The sequence below is a fragment of the Emydura macquarii genome, unplaced genomic scaffold (genome assembly GCF_026122565.2).
Source record: "Emydura macquarii macquarii isolate MOO-44397 ecotype Brisbane River unplaced genomic scaffold, CSIRO-AGI_Emac_v2 contig_3122, whole genome shotgun sequence".
Taxonomy (NCBI): Eukaryota; Metazoa; Chordata; order Testudines; family Chelidae; genus Emydura; species Emydura macquarii.
This window is the reverse complement of record NW_027133259.1, coordinates 2071262-2087425: the sequence shown is the minus strand read 5'-3', so window position 1 is coordinate 2087425 and position 16164 is coordinate 2071262. Positions and strand designations below refer to the sequence as shown.

General features: G+C 40.2%; 1 protein-coding gene and 1 long non-coding RNA gene across 3 annotated transcripts in view; one reads left to right on the top strand and one right to left on the bottom strand.

The window, feature by feature from the left end:
* The window catches only part of DUSP16 (dual specificity phosphatase 16), an 81446-nt gene that overhangs the window by 54121 nt on the left and 11161 nt on the right, over positions 1 to 16164 (top strand). For both annotated transcript variants that reach the window (XM_067531002.1, XM_067531000.1), the window contains 2 exons: positions 5988 to 6151; positions 14438 to 14597. In XM_067531002.1, the coding sequence (XP_067387103.1) occupies positions 5988 to 6151; positions 14438 to 14597 (324 nt within the window). The remainder of the gene's footprint in view (positions 1 to 5987; positions 6152 to 14437; positions 14598 to 16164) is intronic.
* Positions 4708 to 14054, bottom strand: LOC137141898 (uncharacterized). The gene is made up of 3 exons (XR_010916767.1): positions 13709 to 14054; positions 10880 to 11005; positions 4708 to 5692 (listed from the first exon to the last, which is right to left on the bottom strand). It is a non-coding gene; the product is annotated as an uncharacterized lncRNA (long non-coding RNA).

The window sequence follows — 16164 nt, the reverse complement described above, 5'->3', positions numbered from 1 at the left end:
TTGGCCCCTATATGGTTTCCTGAGTTAGCTAGGAAGGAAGCTGAAACTCCTCTGGTATCAGGATTTCTTAACAATCATCATATCTTCTTAGAACAATCCTAACACATGTAAACTGTATTAGGAATCTTGTGTGTTTTGAGCAAAGGGAGGTTGTGCAGCCACCGCTTTTCAGATGCATAGCAACAGGGTAATTAAATAGCAGACCAGATTTTGGCATGTTCCTGTAAATGGAAGTGGAGGCATGTACACAAGGAAAGCTGGCTTTACAGCAAAGATCTGGGGGGCACTGGGTTTTTCTGCCACGCACAAGTATTTTGTGCTGCTAAACCACTGAAGGCTTTTGGCACCTTCACGTAGTTTCATAGAAACTCCATCAGAGAATCAAAGGCACAAGTAATGAACTAAACAAGTCTGCACTAGAACGCAGTATGGTACATCAGTATGTTGACTGTGCGCCGACCAATGCCTAAAATGAAAGGATGTTCATGCTTATTTAAAACTGGGAACTCATTGAGGAGAATGAGGAATTGATTGATTTAGGTTTGGCTGATTATATCTAATTGTAATTTCTTGTAGCACTGTATCTTCCTAACGCAGTTAATAAGTTTACAGAGCCAAAACAAAAAGCTGAATGATAATGGTGGATTTTTTTTTCTAGATAGATGCAGTTCAACTGACAATGTCAACATCCATTTACCACTCTTTTTTCTTTTTTTGGACATCTAATATCTTCTATTATATGACCAAACATTTCTCCAAACCAAAAAAGAAAATTGTCAAGGCAGAATGTGGTTTTGGTTTTTTTTTGGTGTGGAAATTTTTGGTTCTCAAAAGTGAAATACATTATGCATCTGTCTTTCTGTCCATTATATACTATGCAAATAGGTTGCAGTGAAAAGCCCCGTTGACAGTGTCACATCATGTACAATAATTGGCAGGAAGTGCGCTTTGGAACTGGCAATCCGTGAACTTTTCATACAATAAATAAAAATTGCAATTTAGTTTTGATGAATAGAAACAGGTTGCCATTTAATATATTGATATCGGGTGAGCTCATCTGTGTTACTGTATTTTTATTTGCAGGCTGTAGGGAAACTTTCAAAACCTTCTCTTAAAAAGACCTTCAAATTTCTGCACTTATTGGAGGGATTTTTGCTTGTGTTTTGAAGAGAGAATGAAAATAACGTACAGTTTACACTTCTAGGAAATTCTTTCCCTCCCCCCATGCCCATAGTTTTAAAACAAATAGAAGAGAAGAGGTTTTGTTTTGTAGAAAGTCAAAAGGCCAAGTTGTTTGATTCCAATTTCACAATAAAGCATGGAAGAACCTGAATGGCTCAATAATGCTATTTACAAATAAATACTTCCCAGTCTCTCTAATTCCAGTCCTTTGTACAGTTGGCAGTTGCCCGGATTGCTAGGGCTACAAAGAATAGCTTGCCAGATATTTCATACAGGGAGGGTTACCCTTGTGGGTTTAGGCACCCTTGGCTAGAAGGTGAGCTGAGATTTACCAAAACTTGCCTCGGAGGTTAGGACCTAGACCTAGTTAACTTTATCAAATGCTTCAGTGGAACTTAATAAACTACTAGCTATATTATGACCTGTAGATGTTCTTGCTACAGTTTCAACATGCCCATGTGATTGATTTACTATTTATAAGGGCTAGAGTGGTAGTGAGAATGGGTGTTGTTTAGAAATGAGTGCCAAAAGAAAAGCACATTTTCTCTTCCTAAAACAAACAGCAGCGTGCTGCAAATCTGATCTTGCCAGTAGCCTAGTTCCAATTGAAGTAGTTATGGAGGTGATTTAAAGATTAAGTTTGCCTTGGCAGAAAAGTGATGCACAGGTTATGAAAGTGAAGGCTATACAAAAAAATTGTATTTCTTCTCCAGTAAGCTTGAGCATATGACTCTTTTTGGAGGCAGGATTTGTGCTCTGCGTCCTCTCATGTCCACCAAAGTTAGTTTTATGGTTACCTTTACAACAAGACACCAGGTACTATCACTAATTAAAGCGCTGTTCTTGTGTAAGAAGATGCTTATATAGTGGCATGCCAGTTTTCAGCCTGCTGATACTCTAGTCTGGGACACAACCAGTATTTACAGCCAGAGATGATACTGAAGTTTTACACAAAAAGGTTCTGATAGCAAAGTATCAGGATTCAGTATTTCTGATGTCAAAAATCAACTAACAAAACGTATGGACAATGCCAGGTTATTGGGCTGGAATTTAGTTTCACTCCTACATTACAGCTTAGGTTAGGTACAGAGAGATGTTGTTGTTGTTTTGAGTTTCTGGTACTACGCTATTTATTGGATCAAAAAAGTCAACTGAAATTGTTGCATTTCTGGTGACATCTGTCGATATTTTTACTTTATTAAGGCTTTGTTTATGTGGGTAATGGCTGCTGTTTGGATTGGTCTCTTCTTTTGGGGGGAGAAGGTATTTAACAGAAAGGAACTAAAGACACATTCATTAAGATGTTGCATCTGACTTTGCAAGGAGCATGGAATGTTAAAGGTAGACAAAGTAATTAAGAAACAAGAATTGGATCCTACATCCATTGAAGGTAATGGGTCTATGGAGGAGTGTACTCGTCGCAGGCACACCTCCTCATGGCTGTCCAGGACATAGTTGCATCTTCTTTGGCGGCCTTTGCCAACAGCTGCTCCAGTCCTTGAGCTTCAGCCCAACTTCTGGCTTTGTAGGCCTTCCAACCCTTGGCTCCAGGGTCTTCGTGCCCCTGCCCTAGGTGGGCCCATAGGGGAGCTTGGGCCCACAGTCTGCTATGGATGCCAGCCCAGAGAACCAGATCAGGTTGGTTTATTCGGACCCTCTCTGCTATATGCCTGAGCTGCTTCTTACCATGGCCCACAGCAAGATTCCTCTCACAGTCTATTCCTAGGCTGACTCTCTTCTGCAGATCTACCCCCAAAATGGGAACCAAACTAGTTAAGGGGAACAAAAGAAACACTAAGGTCCTGCACCAGGCCTGCCTGCCCCCAAGAGACTCTGACACTTAAGAGGCTCTGGTTTGGCTCTGTCCTCAGCCAGGCCTTCAGTTGTGAAGCTAGCCTGAAGGGTCCTCTCCCAGTGAGCCACTACTGGGCTGGGCTCTTTCTCTTTTAATTCCTCCCTCCAGGGTTGGCACCTCACATCTGCGTAACGAGGTGGGACTGACTGGCCACACAGACACTCAGTAACCCTTTCTTGGTTAGTATGGAGTCTGTGTACCCCATCACTGGCTCCATCACTGATGCCAATGGGGAAGGATAAGGCAGTGACCTGTACAATGGAAGGATTAGGATAACATTTAAAGGAACCGAAAGGTCTCTTACATGGGAGTGGGTGTAGAGAAAGTCAGTTAACAAAATGTCAGTGGTATCTGGATGCTGGTGTGAGTTGGGGAGGAAGGGGAAACTCCCTAAGGGTGAGTTCTATTAGAATAGGGAATAGTATCCCAGAGGAAGTGTTGGAAGCATCAATTTCTGAATTATTTAAAACCAGCCTGGACAAAACTCTACAAAATCAACTGTAGCAAGCAATCTTATGCCAACAGCAGGTGTGGACTCTATGACCCACTCCCCCATCCATCTCTAACTGTTAGGATATTAGTCTTTTGCTGCTACATACTTGTAGAGACAAAACTGATATAAAAAGAACTAGGGGAAAATTTTCACCCCTTCACCCCTCTGTGGCCTGTTTTGTTTTGTTTTTAAATCTTTTTTTCCCTCATTTTGTTGTGCTTCTCTGTAATGAACTTGTCACTTTCCTACTCCTGACAGTCCATTGTGCAGAGTCAGACTCCAAAAAAGCAAACACGTTTCTTTGAAGGAAAAATATGAAATCTCAAATATGAGTAACTGAAATAAAAGATGATAGTTTGAATCTGTTTACTCTTCCTTCTCCTTTCAGATGATCCACTGGGACTCTGCCCTACATCTTAAATCAGCTTCACCTAAAAGTCTTGACCTGACACATAAGTGACTAAATATTCAAGGATCTCTTTTCATAAGAGGAAAAAGTTTAAGCAATATTTGGTAGATTTTAAACAAATGTGTAAATTGTTTTGAAAATGCCTCAATTATCCCATAATCATTGCTCAACATGTTAATCAAAGGACAAATAATCTCTCTTCTCCAGAATGGAGATGATGTAGAGTAAAATATGAATTGGGGGGGAAGGGTGCCTCAGTAATAGGAAGTCTTGAAAAGACAAACCATGAATGCTGTTCTTTCCTTCTCTCCCACTCCAAGTGGCTGACTGAATTGTTTTTCTCTTCCACTCCTGGCCTGATGTTGCTGCATGAAGATAAGAGAATACCAACAATGAAACTCTTCTAATATAAACCTCTTCAACTGAGCTTGTTACAGGCAATTTGCTTGGCATAAGGAATCATATTTTGGAGATGAATGTTTAGTCCTTAGTTATTGTATTTCCAAAGAAAAGATGATTGAGATCTTTAGCTAATACTCTGTGCCTAACACAACAGAAGGGAGGCTTCTCGGTGGCTAAAAGGATGTAAAAAGAATGGTTACCTATGGTATTTTGTCCTGCTGAGTTGCTTTTGTATTTTGCCAGATGTATTTTGATTTTTTTCAGATATGTAGGAGCTGTTAAGAATGTGACCTCATTTCAAGACTCAGAAAAGCTTTGAAAATCTCAAATAAGATTTAATTTTTTATTTTTTATTTTAAATCACATTGTGGCAAAAGGTGTCAGATCTGTCACGATGGAGAACAGATACAACTCAGGCAGTGGTAGTAGTACAAGCTTTTGTCAAAAACATAGTTTTGTCAATTACTTTACCCGAGACTTTTGTTGCCCGTTCCCACAGTTTGTATGTTGTAAATTCTGTAGGCCAGTGCAGACTGAGCATATAGCATGGCCTTTTAACAGTAACATAGTTCTCAGGGGAAACCTGTCCACACAGGAGAAAGGAAAAGAGCTTGAACTGTGCTTATGTGTTAGTGCTACACACTCTCAACCATGTCTGCACTAGGTTTTACCTTCAATCAGCAGAGCCACATCAAAGATAAGAGTGCTAATGTAGATAGGTCAGCGGTGACCACTGGGATTTTAGCCTTCGTGTCAGCTGTTAGACCTTCTTCTCTGAGCGGATTTAAACAATACCATGGTTAAAAGACTAGCAGCCGGTCTACACGCGTGATAATGCAATGAGGGGACACTTTAATAAAAATAACTAGCGTAGCCATAATGTGCAGAGAATCTAAAGCACTAACCAAAATGAATGAGGGACCACTTGGGTATCAGTAAAATAACAAGAATCTTGATTTTCACTTTTTCTTTTGTTTTCTTGGTTTTGTTTTTTAAAATCGAAACCGAGACATTTCTACTTGCTGCAGCTTTGAAATGTGAAATCTACAGGGAGACAGGCTGAAGGATTTTTTTGTTGAGGCGCAAGGACAGGATGATGAAAGGTTCTGCAATCAGTGTTCATTCAGCTAACAATGTATTTTAACACTTTAAAAACCCCGCCCTGATGCCGTTCTTCTCCTTTTATTGCTGTGACAGCGAGTGCAATGAATTATGCAGTACTTGGCTCAGGGAATGGGGACAATGTCATCGCTAGTTCTAGGTGTCCAGATACCTTTTGGGCGGCGGCTTCTTCTTGTCGTCTCCATTCCACAAGTAAATGTGGTTGAGAATGGAGAGGTACCTCGAAAACCTGAGGCCAGAAAGAGAAAACACACTTCAGGTTCCCCTTTTAGGTTTTTACAGCATTCGGGTGGGCCTATGAGGCAAGACTCTGTTCTGAATTCTATACCGGACGTGGCAATCGCAGCAGCTCTGTCAACTCGCTTCTCTGGGGTTTTCTCACTGCATCCCACCATTCCCCTCCCCTACCCCCGATTAATTGTTTTTGGTTGAGAATTGATACTGGGATACACTAAAATACATTTACATGGCTTTGACATACACTTGCCCCACACTGAACTGAAACAGGTTTTTGCTTTTATTAGGTGGATTTGCTGAATTCTCCAGCTGTTTCCCTGGCCTCTGTGAAGGAAAATCTGTTCTAGTCCCTACTTGTATTTCTCAGCCTTGCTTACCTGTCTCCAACATTGGTCCAACCAGAATTTTGCCTCATCTTTACCTTGGTTGTCAACGAGATGTCCTCAACAAGGTCAGTGCTTTGAGATTATTATTTATAGCTATGGCTGTGTAATCTTCAGAAGTGGAAGGAGTTGCTTAAAAACAAAATGCAGATCATGCTCTCTGAAATCATTGTCTGTGTTTTGTCAGTGCATTTTGGTGTTGCAGCAGTACAACTGCAAAACACCTTGAGTAAATGCAGATGACAACCTTGTGTGGCTTAACCTTAATCAGCTATGGGTTGAGCATTGAGCTATAATTGAGAGAGAGTTATGTAATATGAGACCAAATTTAATCTTATCTGTACATAGAGAATGAGACCTACTTCAAAAATCTACCAACCAACAAGAAATTCATAATCTGTCATTGCAAAAATTGAGCTAGCTTCATGTGTGGCTCTAAGTAGTTCTTCTTCTGGCAAACACAGAAGCCATGAACACAAGTGTACTAATGGCTACTACACGACAAAATAAATATTGTCTTATTTATTTTCTATAGGTGCTAGGAAATATCTGTTTGAAATATCAGGCATCCTGTAGGGAGTTATTACTGCATATATTCTTCTTTAAAATCACCTTATAAAATACAGTCTTGGACAGTCCATTGGGCGTTTTAAATTCACCTTTACTATAGCACTGTGATCACAAGTATAAATAAGTTTAATAAATAATTGTTCCTTGGCTGCTTTCCTAAAATGAGCTGCTATGCAGTGTTTGTAGAACAGCCAATTACATCTTCTGTTGGGATACTAAATGATGTTCTTGCAGGGGCCGAGCTCATGATTTATCTAAAAGCCTCCTCAGTATCTAATTTCTATAGCCCTGTGGGCATACATAAAATAACTACATACCTGGTGTGGCCAGGCCAGTCTCAGTCTTTAGACCTGAAGTCACCTCACTAGGTAATGAGTGAGTGAGAGCGCTCCCCACCCCAGTCTGATAGGCGGAGATTGGGGGGGCATGTGGCTCATGAGCCACAGTTTGGCCAACCCTGGGGGTGATTCTGTGTATATATGTAATGTGTGTGTGTGTGTGTGTGTGTAATGTGTGTGTGTATTTTATTATTACTTGACAGTTGCTACTTACAAGGTGTTTAAGTGTGGAGCTGTGAGAACTATTGAAGACCCATACAGGTTCTTTCCTCTATCTAATGTTAGCTTTTCACCCAAGCAGGGACTGTCCAGTTTCACATGCATGTAAAAACTTCAATGTGTGAAGACATTTCTTGTTCCAGTTTTAATAGGCCTGAAATTCTATCACATTCAGATCCCTTTACCATGATTAGATTCTTTCCAGTTCTTTCTGTTTCTCTCTGCTTTCCAGTCTGTTTTTAATAAGGTATTGGTCATGGCTTTTTGGACCATTTATTTTAATGGAGCCCTTGCAGTACAGGCAATTTATTAGTTACTTTTTTCCACAGCACATAAAGAAAACAGCCAATATGGAGGATAGTCATTTGTAGTCACTTTAGATATTTCTTTTAAATCTTGCACGTATTTTACTGTTCAACAAACCAGTATTTTGGACCTGACTTACTTTTGGTGGATGTCTGAGCAATTCTTGTTTTTCTTGTCCTGTACAATTGTCAGTATGTACAAGCTAATAGAAATCAACAAAGCTTTTTTTTTTTTTTTTCCCCTTGCCGTAAATCGATAGAACTTCTCCAAGAGGCTTTACTTTCTATTCTGATAATTTTAAATAGACAATGCTATTCTGAGCCCCAAGGAGGGTCACGTCCAGATATGACAAAGTCCTGCTCGGCAGCTGCCTCAGGTCAAGGTCCCTGCATTCAGGATGAGGGGATAGCACTCTTGCTCTCAGGTTATCCGTCTGGTTCTGACACTAAGAGCTTTGCCATTTGTTATGCCTATAGTGACCCCTAGCCAGTGAATATCCTGGTGGGGAAAAAAGGAAGCTCTTCTAAACATTTACAATAACAATGTCTAAAGGGAGATGGTGGAATCTCCATCCTTTGAAGTTTTTAAGGCCCGGCTTGACAAAGCCCTGGCTGGGATGATTTAGTTGGGGTTAGTCCTACTTTGAGCAGGGGGTTGGACTAGATGAACTCCTGAGGTCCCTTCCAACCCTAATCTTCTGTGATTCTATGAGAGCATTTACACAGTTGTATGTGTAATCTTCAAGGACAAAGCTTGGGATAACTTTGGTGAGAAGTAGATGTGGCAGAAGAGAAGTGAATTTTTTCAGAGGGAAAAGGTTGCTACAACCACAGCGGCTGTCTGTGAGGTTCCTGGATGCAGCAGAGAAGTGTCTCTTTTGTTCAACAGAAGCAGGGGGGCCTGCAATGAGAATTTCTGCAGTTGATGTAATGGCCCACTAGATTAGGTATGTGTCCTTCACTTGTCAAGGACTAGCGCTAGAATAGGACCTTGGGATTCCATTAAATCCTGCAGTTCTTCATGTATCTGTGAGGGAATTCAAATGTAAAATCACTGTTCACTTTCCATTTTCTTTGGAGAGCCACATAAAAGGTAGAATAAAGTCTAGAGAATCTCTCTCCCCAGTGAGTGGTTCTGTCCCAGTCTTGGACAGATTATTAATTTCTTCACTTATCAGGTTGCTAGAAATTCTAGCAGAGACTAGGAACCCTATCAGTTCCAGGGCAAAGCTGCATTTTACAATCACAGACCTATTTCTCTCTCTCTTTTTCTCTCTCTCGCAACAAAAAGTGGAAGACCCCTCTTGTGAGCTAGACATCTCTTAAGGGGCTTACACTGCAGTAAGAAAGTAGCATTAAGCGTTTTGATGGCTCTCTGATGCTTATTGTTCTGGTGACTTGCCTCTTCTGGCAAGTCTGTAGCATAGCTTTCACTTTGAATATCTATAGTCCTTTCTGCCTTGTCTGTGTAGCTGTGAGAGCAAAAGGAAGATCTCTGCCTCTGGAATCCTGTTGACACCTTGCCAGGTGATTTAGCAGCAGAAAGACTTTCCTTCTCTTTGGTGAGAGTTGCCAACAGCCTTCTTCATTTAGCTTTCCTGAGAATCTGTTTTCTGGTAGCCTGCTAGTACCAACAATGGTGAGGTGGTATGTTCCAGTGAACAGGTTTGAAGAGGGCTCACCATAATAAGAATCTTCAATGATTGACAGTGCCTAGATCGAAGGGCCACTCTCACAGCCTCTCTCTAGTGCCAAGATGTGGCTCTTGAGAGGGGACTGTTAAATCTTTTTTTTTTTTTAAATGTTCCGAGTGGTGAAAGTGAGAACTCACAGCTGGAAGGAAGGAGGGGAACCAACCTTAATGACAAGTGGCAGAGCTCTGTCTCTGCCAAAGCATGGCAGTAGAACTTTCTCTGAGGTAGACATTGTTGGATGCCCCTGATTGAAAGCTGTGTTTTTGTCTCTGCTGCTGCCGGTTACAAGACAAAGCCCTTATTCGGATGGGAGACAGGCTTCTCGTTCAAGCTTTTAGATTATGGAAAAAGTGTAGTAAAATGTATGGGAAATTCTGCAGGGACACCACAAAAATTCTATAAAATTCACAGATCTCTCTTATCCTTGCTTTTTCCTTCTGAGTGTTATCTGATATGTCTGTGTTGTGAGCAGTCATAACCAGACCCGTTGATCTCCACGTAACTAAAACTTATCCAAAATATTCTGCAAAATGAATTATAAATCTGCCATGAGGTTCAGCTGTGGATATTGGAACCTGTTGATGATTCAGTCTAGTTTATGGGGCTGGAGGAGTCTCTGACACATCACTTGGCAAGCTTACAGTGTTGTCCTTTGCAGTCTGAGAGACGCATGGGGGAAACTAAATATTTATCTTGTTGCAGAAGTTTTTGTACACTGGAGTTACCAATAATCCCCAACCTAGACAAATTAAAACAATATTCACGTTTCTGATTTATTTGTATAGCTGGTAAATAGCATCACTTATGTAAGTGATGCAGAGTGTAAGGCATGCAGAAATGTTTGGTTTCAGTTTCTTTGCTAGTCACCAAAATTTGCAACTTCTTTACAAAATCCTACAGATTCTTTACATGCTCACTTTATTGAATTTACAAAGCTTTAAAACAAATATTTTGAGAACACCTATTTCTGTTTTAGGATTTTATATTAGATAGCTTTTTAGTATTTAAAAAAGAAATAGCTACAAAGTTCAAAGTGTACCCATTATGAATTTAGTACTTAAGGCATGACACTGGAAATATGTAGGCATTTAACTTTACTCATATGAGTAGACCCATCGAAATCAGTCAGACTGCTCATGCAAGCAAAGCTATGTGTGTAAACATTTGTAAAATCAGGCTCTTATTAACCATTTATACTAATATTTTCTGTATTTTTGGATAATGAAAATTGACTAATCAGTTCCACTTTCTGGGTCTCAAAACAGTTAAGACAAAGTTGCAGTGTTTGCAAAAATGTTGCAAGGGAGTATTTAGATCCAAATACATTCTGGCTTTGTTGATCTGAAAATTTTGTGTAAGGGGACAGCCTTACATTTTGGCCATGTGCTTATCTGACTGTGTCCCTTTTAAAGGATGGCGTATAACGGACAAGTCTTTTATAGTCGGTCAGTGTGTTCAGGTATAAACAAAAGTTCCTCAGGCTCATGTATGTTTCATAAGGCACATTTTACACAAGAAACTGTAAAAACTTTGGCTTTCTTCTTATAAAACTATTTTGTTTTCTAGACCTGGATTTTGTGTCCGGGAAAAATATGGCATTTTAGGGTAATCATTAATTTTAAGATTAAACATGTCACAAAATGTAAATAACTTGACAAAAGAGCATTTACCTCCTTTTTTCAGAAAGTTGTTAGTATTAGGGTTTCTGGATCTTCCTCCCATCATAACTCATTTCTTCCTCTTGGGTGCCTTACAGTGCAGTCACTGTTCTGGTTATTCCATTATAGTCTGCAGTTCTGGGAATGATTGATATCCCAAACACAAGGAATCATAACTTCTTTCTTTAAGTCTAGCCTCAAAGACAAGCACTAACTTTTTATTTTTTTCCCCTCAAACACAAATAGGTTTGGAATGTGGCTTTTATGCCATCCTCTCCATTCCCATTTACATAATCAATTCCACACCAAAAAATCTTTACGTTTGAGTTGAGGTTCTTGGAGTGAGTGGCCCACCAGCAACATATGAAAAAACTAGGAAAGAAGCCATTCAATGCCCCATCTACATTCACTCATCAGTTCCCCTTCCACAGCTCATATCTCCTCCCTCATCGTGAGCAAACAAGCAGTCCCAACTCCAGCCATGATGGTTGGTGATAAGTGCGTTTTTTCCTATGGTATGGCTTTCATAAATTACATTGAGCGTGGTTCTGCATGTGATTTTTGTATGGGTGTGTGAAAGTAAGTGAGAGAGACTGTCAAACTGTAAATGGCAGCAGGAAGATGTTTCCTGTAACGTTTAGGAAAACTTGCATGTGTTGATCGTCTGTCTTATTTTTTGTGATCTAAATTTGAGTAGATTTTTACAGGATTCACACACACAGATTTCTGCACTGTATTTCTGGCCAGAGTTAAGGCTGCACCTTAGTTATTCAGGATGAATTTGGAGATGTGTGAGCAGTGTTCCTTTTTTTTTGTTTGTTTGTTTTTTTTTTTGTTTGTTTTAGCATTTGCGTTGATGGGAGTCAAGCAACCTTAACTCAAATATAAGATATCTTCCCCCACCCCCACACACACACACATTCCCACCAGACTCCATTCCCAACCCCTGCCACTTTCTATGCACAACTCAGATTACCCCTACCTTCCTGACATATTCAGTTTTAAACATTTGTGTATCAAGATGTAATAGCTAAAGGTGATAACAGGAGCATGATGGGGAGTGGGGAGGTGTGTTGCAGAGTGGCACTGGGGAGAGGGGGATTTGACCTATGTGTGATGGAGAGAAATTAGAATTGGAGCTGGAGCCATGGAGGGAGTGGAGAGGAGAGAGAAGTGGTGTTGTGAATGGAACTCCTATGGAGGTGTTGGTAGCAACTGCTTGGTTAGGGTAGCATAGAGATTGGCACTCCCCTCAGACTAAAACGCTTCTTTCACATTGGAATGACGGACTTAACTTCCAGATTCGGCACAGTAACTCTTCAGAGGACGCATGATTTTTCTGTCAAACTATTTATTGACTCTTGTAGAGGAAAGATTTATAAACCCTTCCCGTTGGAAACATTGTTGCTGTCTTCCTCACATTTCTTTGCATCTCTGGCTACACAAGATTGTCAAACATAGTAGTAAAGAGGACTGTATGATCAGCAGTTGTGCAATTTACCAAATATGTGTTTGTGTTCTTTTTAATCCCTAAGAAGTTATATCCTTATACTGTGCCAAAAAATACAAACACACAAGTTTACCACTGCCAAACTGACTGCTTTTTTAAAAATAGAACTGGGTGTGCAAACAGGAAAAGGGAGAAATGAATTTAACGGACAAAAGATCAGGTCTGTTCAGATATCTTAAAAGCCAACTGTTTGGGAAGATAGAGTAATGATGAGGTGGGGGGACTAATTGCTGTAAACTGTATATTTTTAAAATATTTAAATAGCGAGACCAACACTTTTCTTACTGTATGCTTCCATGTAAATCCCAGCCTTAATTTGACAACTGTATCAATTATTTTTAAACATATATCAAGTTATGCAGCCCTTAATTTGTCTTCCATGCTTCCCCCATCCCAGTTTGCCTTTACTGTTGCAGTTTCCCATACTGTGGGGCTGTTAAGGGTGTGTGCGCATAGACCTGAATTTCAATAGAAGCTCAGTGCCTAATTCCCTTGGGATCCTTGCGAAAATCCCAGCCGGAAGGGTTTAGATGTGTGTGTATAAGTGCACTGCTCATCACTATTCTTTGGAGAAAATTCACCCCACAGCAGAGAGCTTGCACAAGCCTCCCTAAGCCTCCTTTACAACTCCCATGTTTAGGCTGAATTTTACCCACTAAGTCCAGCAAGCCAGAATGGGGGAAGACTTTCCCTTTAACTCTAACTCTTGCAATTCTAGCCTCCAGACAGTTTTGTCGTGCTAAGGGGAGTGCTCCAACCAATGGGCATCACACACTTTCCTTTCCTGACCCCCTCAACCCCCACCAGAATCTGGTCACATGCCGGGTGTCTTTTGTGTAGGGCCCAACCCGACTGGGAGGCATTCTCGGAGCATGCCTCATTGGGCCCTGCAGGTCAGACAGGTGGGACCACCTCCTTTGAAATCCCATGGGGTTTAGGCATGAGCTAGAGCTCCAAGCAGCTCAGCAGCATCAGGATTTAGGCCAGTTTGTGCAGGCCCACCAGCAGAAACTTAGCTGCACGGGGAGTTTAAGTGCCTGCAGGGTTAGGTAGCAACTGCATGGGAGATTTGTGCAGCTCAGCGGTACCTAAATGTTGGACTTAAGCATCCCATTGCCACTTTAAGCATCTAAGTGCCTTTGTGGATCCAGCTGTGAGTGATGTGCCTAAGCTGCCAAAAGAAATCTGGGGCAGAGCTGGGATGACAAAGCCCTGCTTCTGACAGATGTTGGGGAAGATGTATTCCAAATCAGGACATTTAGCTCTTCACCAACCAGGGTAGACTGATTTCCCGCAGTGTTTGGAAGCATGATTTTATATACAGAACATACCTTCATACAACGCTCAGAAACCAAGATGTCCTAGCCAATTGGGGAGGTGGTTAATTTATTGCTTGATGAGAAAGGGTTCATTCTACCAGGGATGTTCTCACTTGCCATTATACTTGGAAAAAATGCAGAGAATATTGATTGCAACGACAAAAAATTGGAATTGGTTATAAATAACACCTGTTAGCTCCCATACTGCCAATATAAGTCATCAGATTCATCTCCCACTTTTCACTAACACCTCTGATGCCCTCCCTGAGAGGGTAATTTTATTCTGTGACAGGTAACCCAGAACTACAAACGTGGTAAGTAAGCCTGTTAATATTGGACATGTTGGCAGTGCCAGTTCTGTTGCCACCAAGTGGAGATATATATTAACAAAAGTGGTAGCAAATTCCACCTCTCCTATTAACCAGGCTTTACACTTTGGAACAGGGGGCCAGTTCCCCCTCCTTCTTTTGTTAAGTCACCCCTTGTGAGTATGTAGTCATTCCATTCCCATTTGAGCTGGTTTCAGCAAGATAATCCAACATGTGGAAGTTAACATTTGTTGGGTTTCTTTGAATAAGAATGACTAGTATACAGTTAGAACTATGCACTTAAGAATTCCAATCTAGCTTCCAGTTTAGTAACACTCCAGGTAGGCTCATGATGACGTTTATGTACTTAATTTTCTTCTGTGCCAGAGATCAAGGCGTATTTTTTCACTCTTGATCTTTGTCTCTTTTATAGGAGCTGATGCAGCAGAATGCTATTGGTTATGTATTAAATGCAAGCAATACCTGTCCAAAACCTGACTTTATCCCAGAGTCCCATTTCTTGAGAGTACCTGTGAATGACAGCTTCTGCGAGAAAATTTTGCCTTGGTTGGACAAATCAGTTGATTTTATTGGTAAGAAGCTGAGATAAAATAGTTCTATGCTAATTATTTATTAGCATTTATAAGTATTTATTTATTTAAAGCGTTTTTATCATTTTAATTTTTTTGCTAACCATCTCATTGTCCCTGTATTATGAGAAAGTAAACAGGAGCACCTGATCTACCTTCCCCATTGTAGTCGTTATTTTATATACCACTGTTGTGTCCCCATTCATACATCTCCTCTCTAAACTCAACATTCCCTAACCTTCAACTTCCATTTAAAATTCAGGTTTTAAATATTTATTTTGATATAGGGTGAATAAGAAGAACTGAACACACTATTCAGGCACCATCCATTTTATATAATAGCACAATAATATTTTCATTATTTTTTGTTCAGTCTCTATGTATCCTGACGTTTTGCTTGCTTTTTTTTGGGCCAGTGCTACACACTGACCAGATGCTTTTGTTGAGTGGACACTGAGGACTCCTGAGTGGTTACAGTTACTATAGAACCTAGCAATGTTTCAAAGTAGTTCAGCTGCATTTATCAGCGTAAAAGGCAATGCCACACTCAAGAACAAAATTACATGTATAAGTGTGTGTATGTGTTTAAAATATATGCAAGCATTCTGCCTTCAGACAGTGTTTGTTAGCTGGTAATTCTTCAAATGAATAATACTGTTCACTACCTACATGGTCTCACTGTTGGCTAGGAGACAGCCCACCTCTCTACATCACACCAACAGATAAGAGATCAGCTAAGGCATTTCTGCAGACAATTTGTAGAGGAGATTTTTTTAAGGGACTGGAAGCAGTAAAAGAATCAGCACATACCGTAGCAGTGCCATCCCAGATTACTGCAAATCACCTCTGTAGCATTACGTGAATGGCATGTGTGAACAAAACTCTTCCCTAATCTTTATTAAAGGGACACTGTTGGGTCAAATTTGGCTTAGACTTAAGATTTTGTAAAAATGAGCTTATCCAAAAGCTAAGAAATTTAACCACAAATTTTCTGTACAATCTGACAGAAGGGTTTTAACAAATAATTTTCTACAGTGACCATAGCAACAGCAGTGTGCTGGAAAATGAACACCATACAGATGAAAAAGGCTGTTGACACGGACTTGCTTGTTGCATGTGTCTTAGCCTAGAACATAGAATTCCCCCCCCCCCCCTTCACATACTGTGTGATGTAACTAACTTTTTTTTTTTTTTTTTTTTTTTTTTTTTTTTTTTTTTTTTTTTTTAAGTTTTCGCTCTAACGTAAGAACCGCAGTATGCTTTTATATATAAATGGATATCTTTGCTTCACAGGAAACTGTCACGAGTGAAAGAGTAAAGTTTTGGGCTCCTCTTTTCCCTTCCCTTGTATCATCTCCTCCCTAATCCAAAACAAAAGTGTGCCTGTGTGTAAATACTACAGGTTTCCTTTTAAAAAAAAATTCTGCAGGAAGAGCTAGAACTTCCAACCCTGGACTGTTTTAAGCTCCCGTTGAGTTTGCTGGGTGCAGAATCAGGATACAACAAAGCTACTACTCCATCAATTTGGTTTTGTTTTTTGTTTTTGTTTTTTTTTAAGGGGAGGGTATTT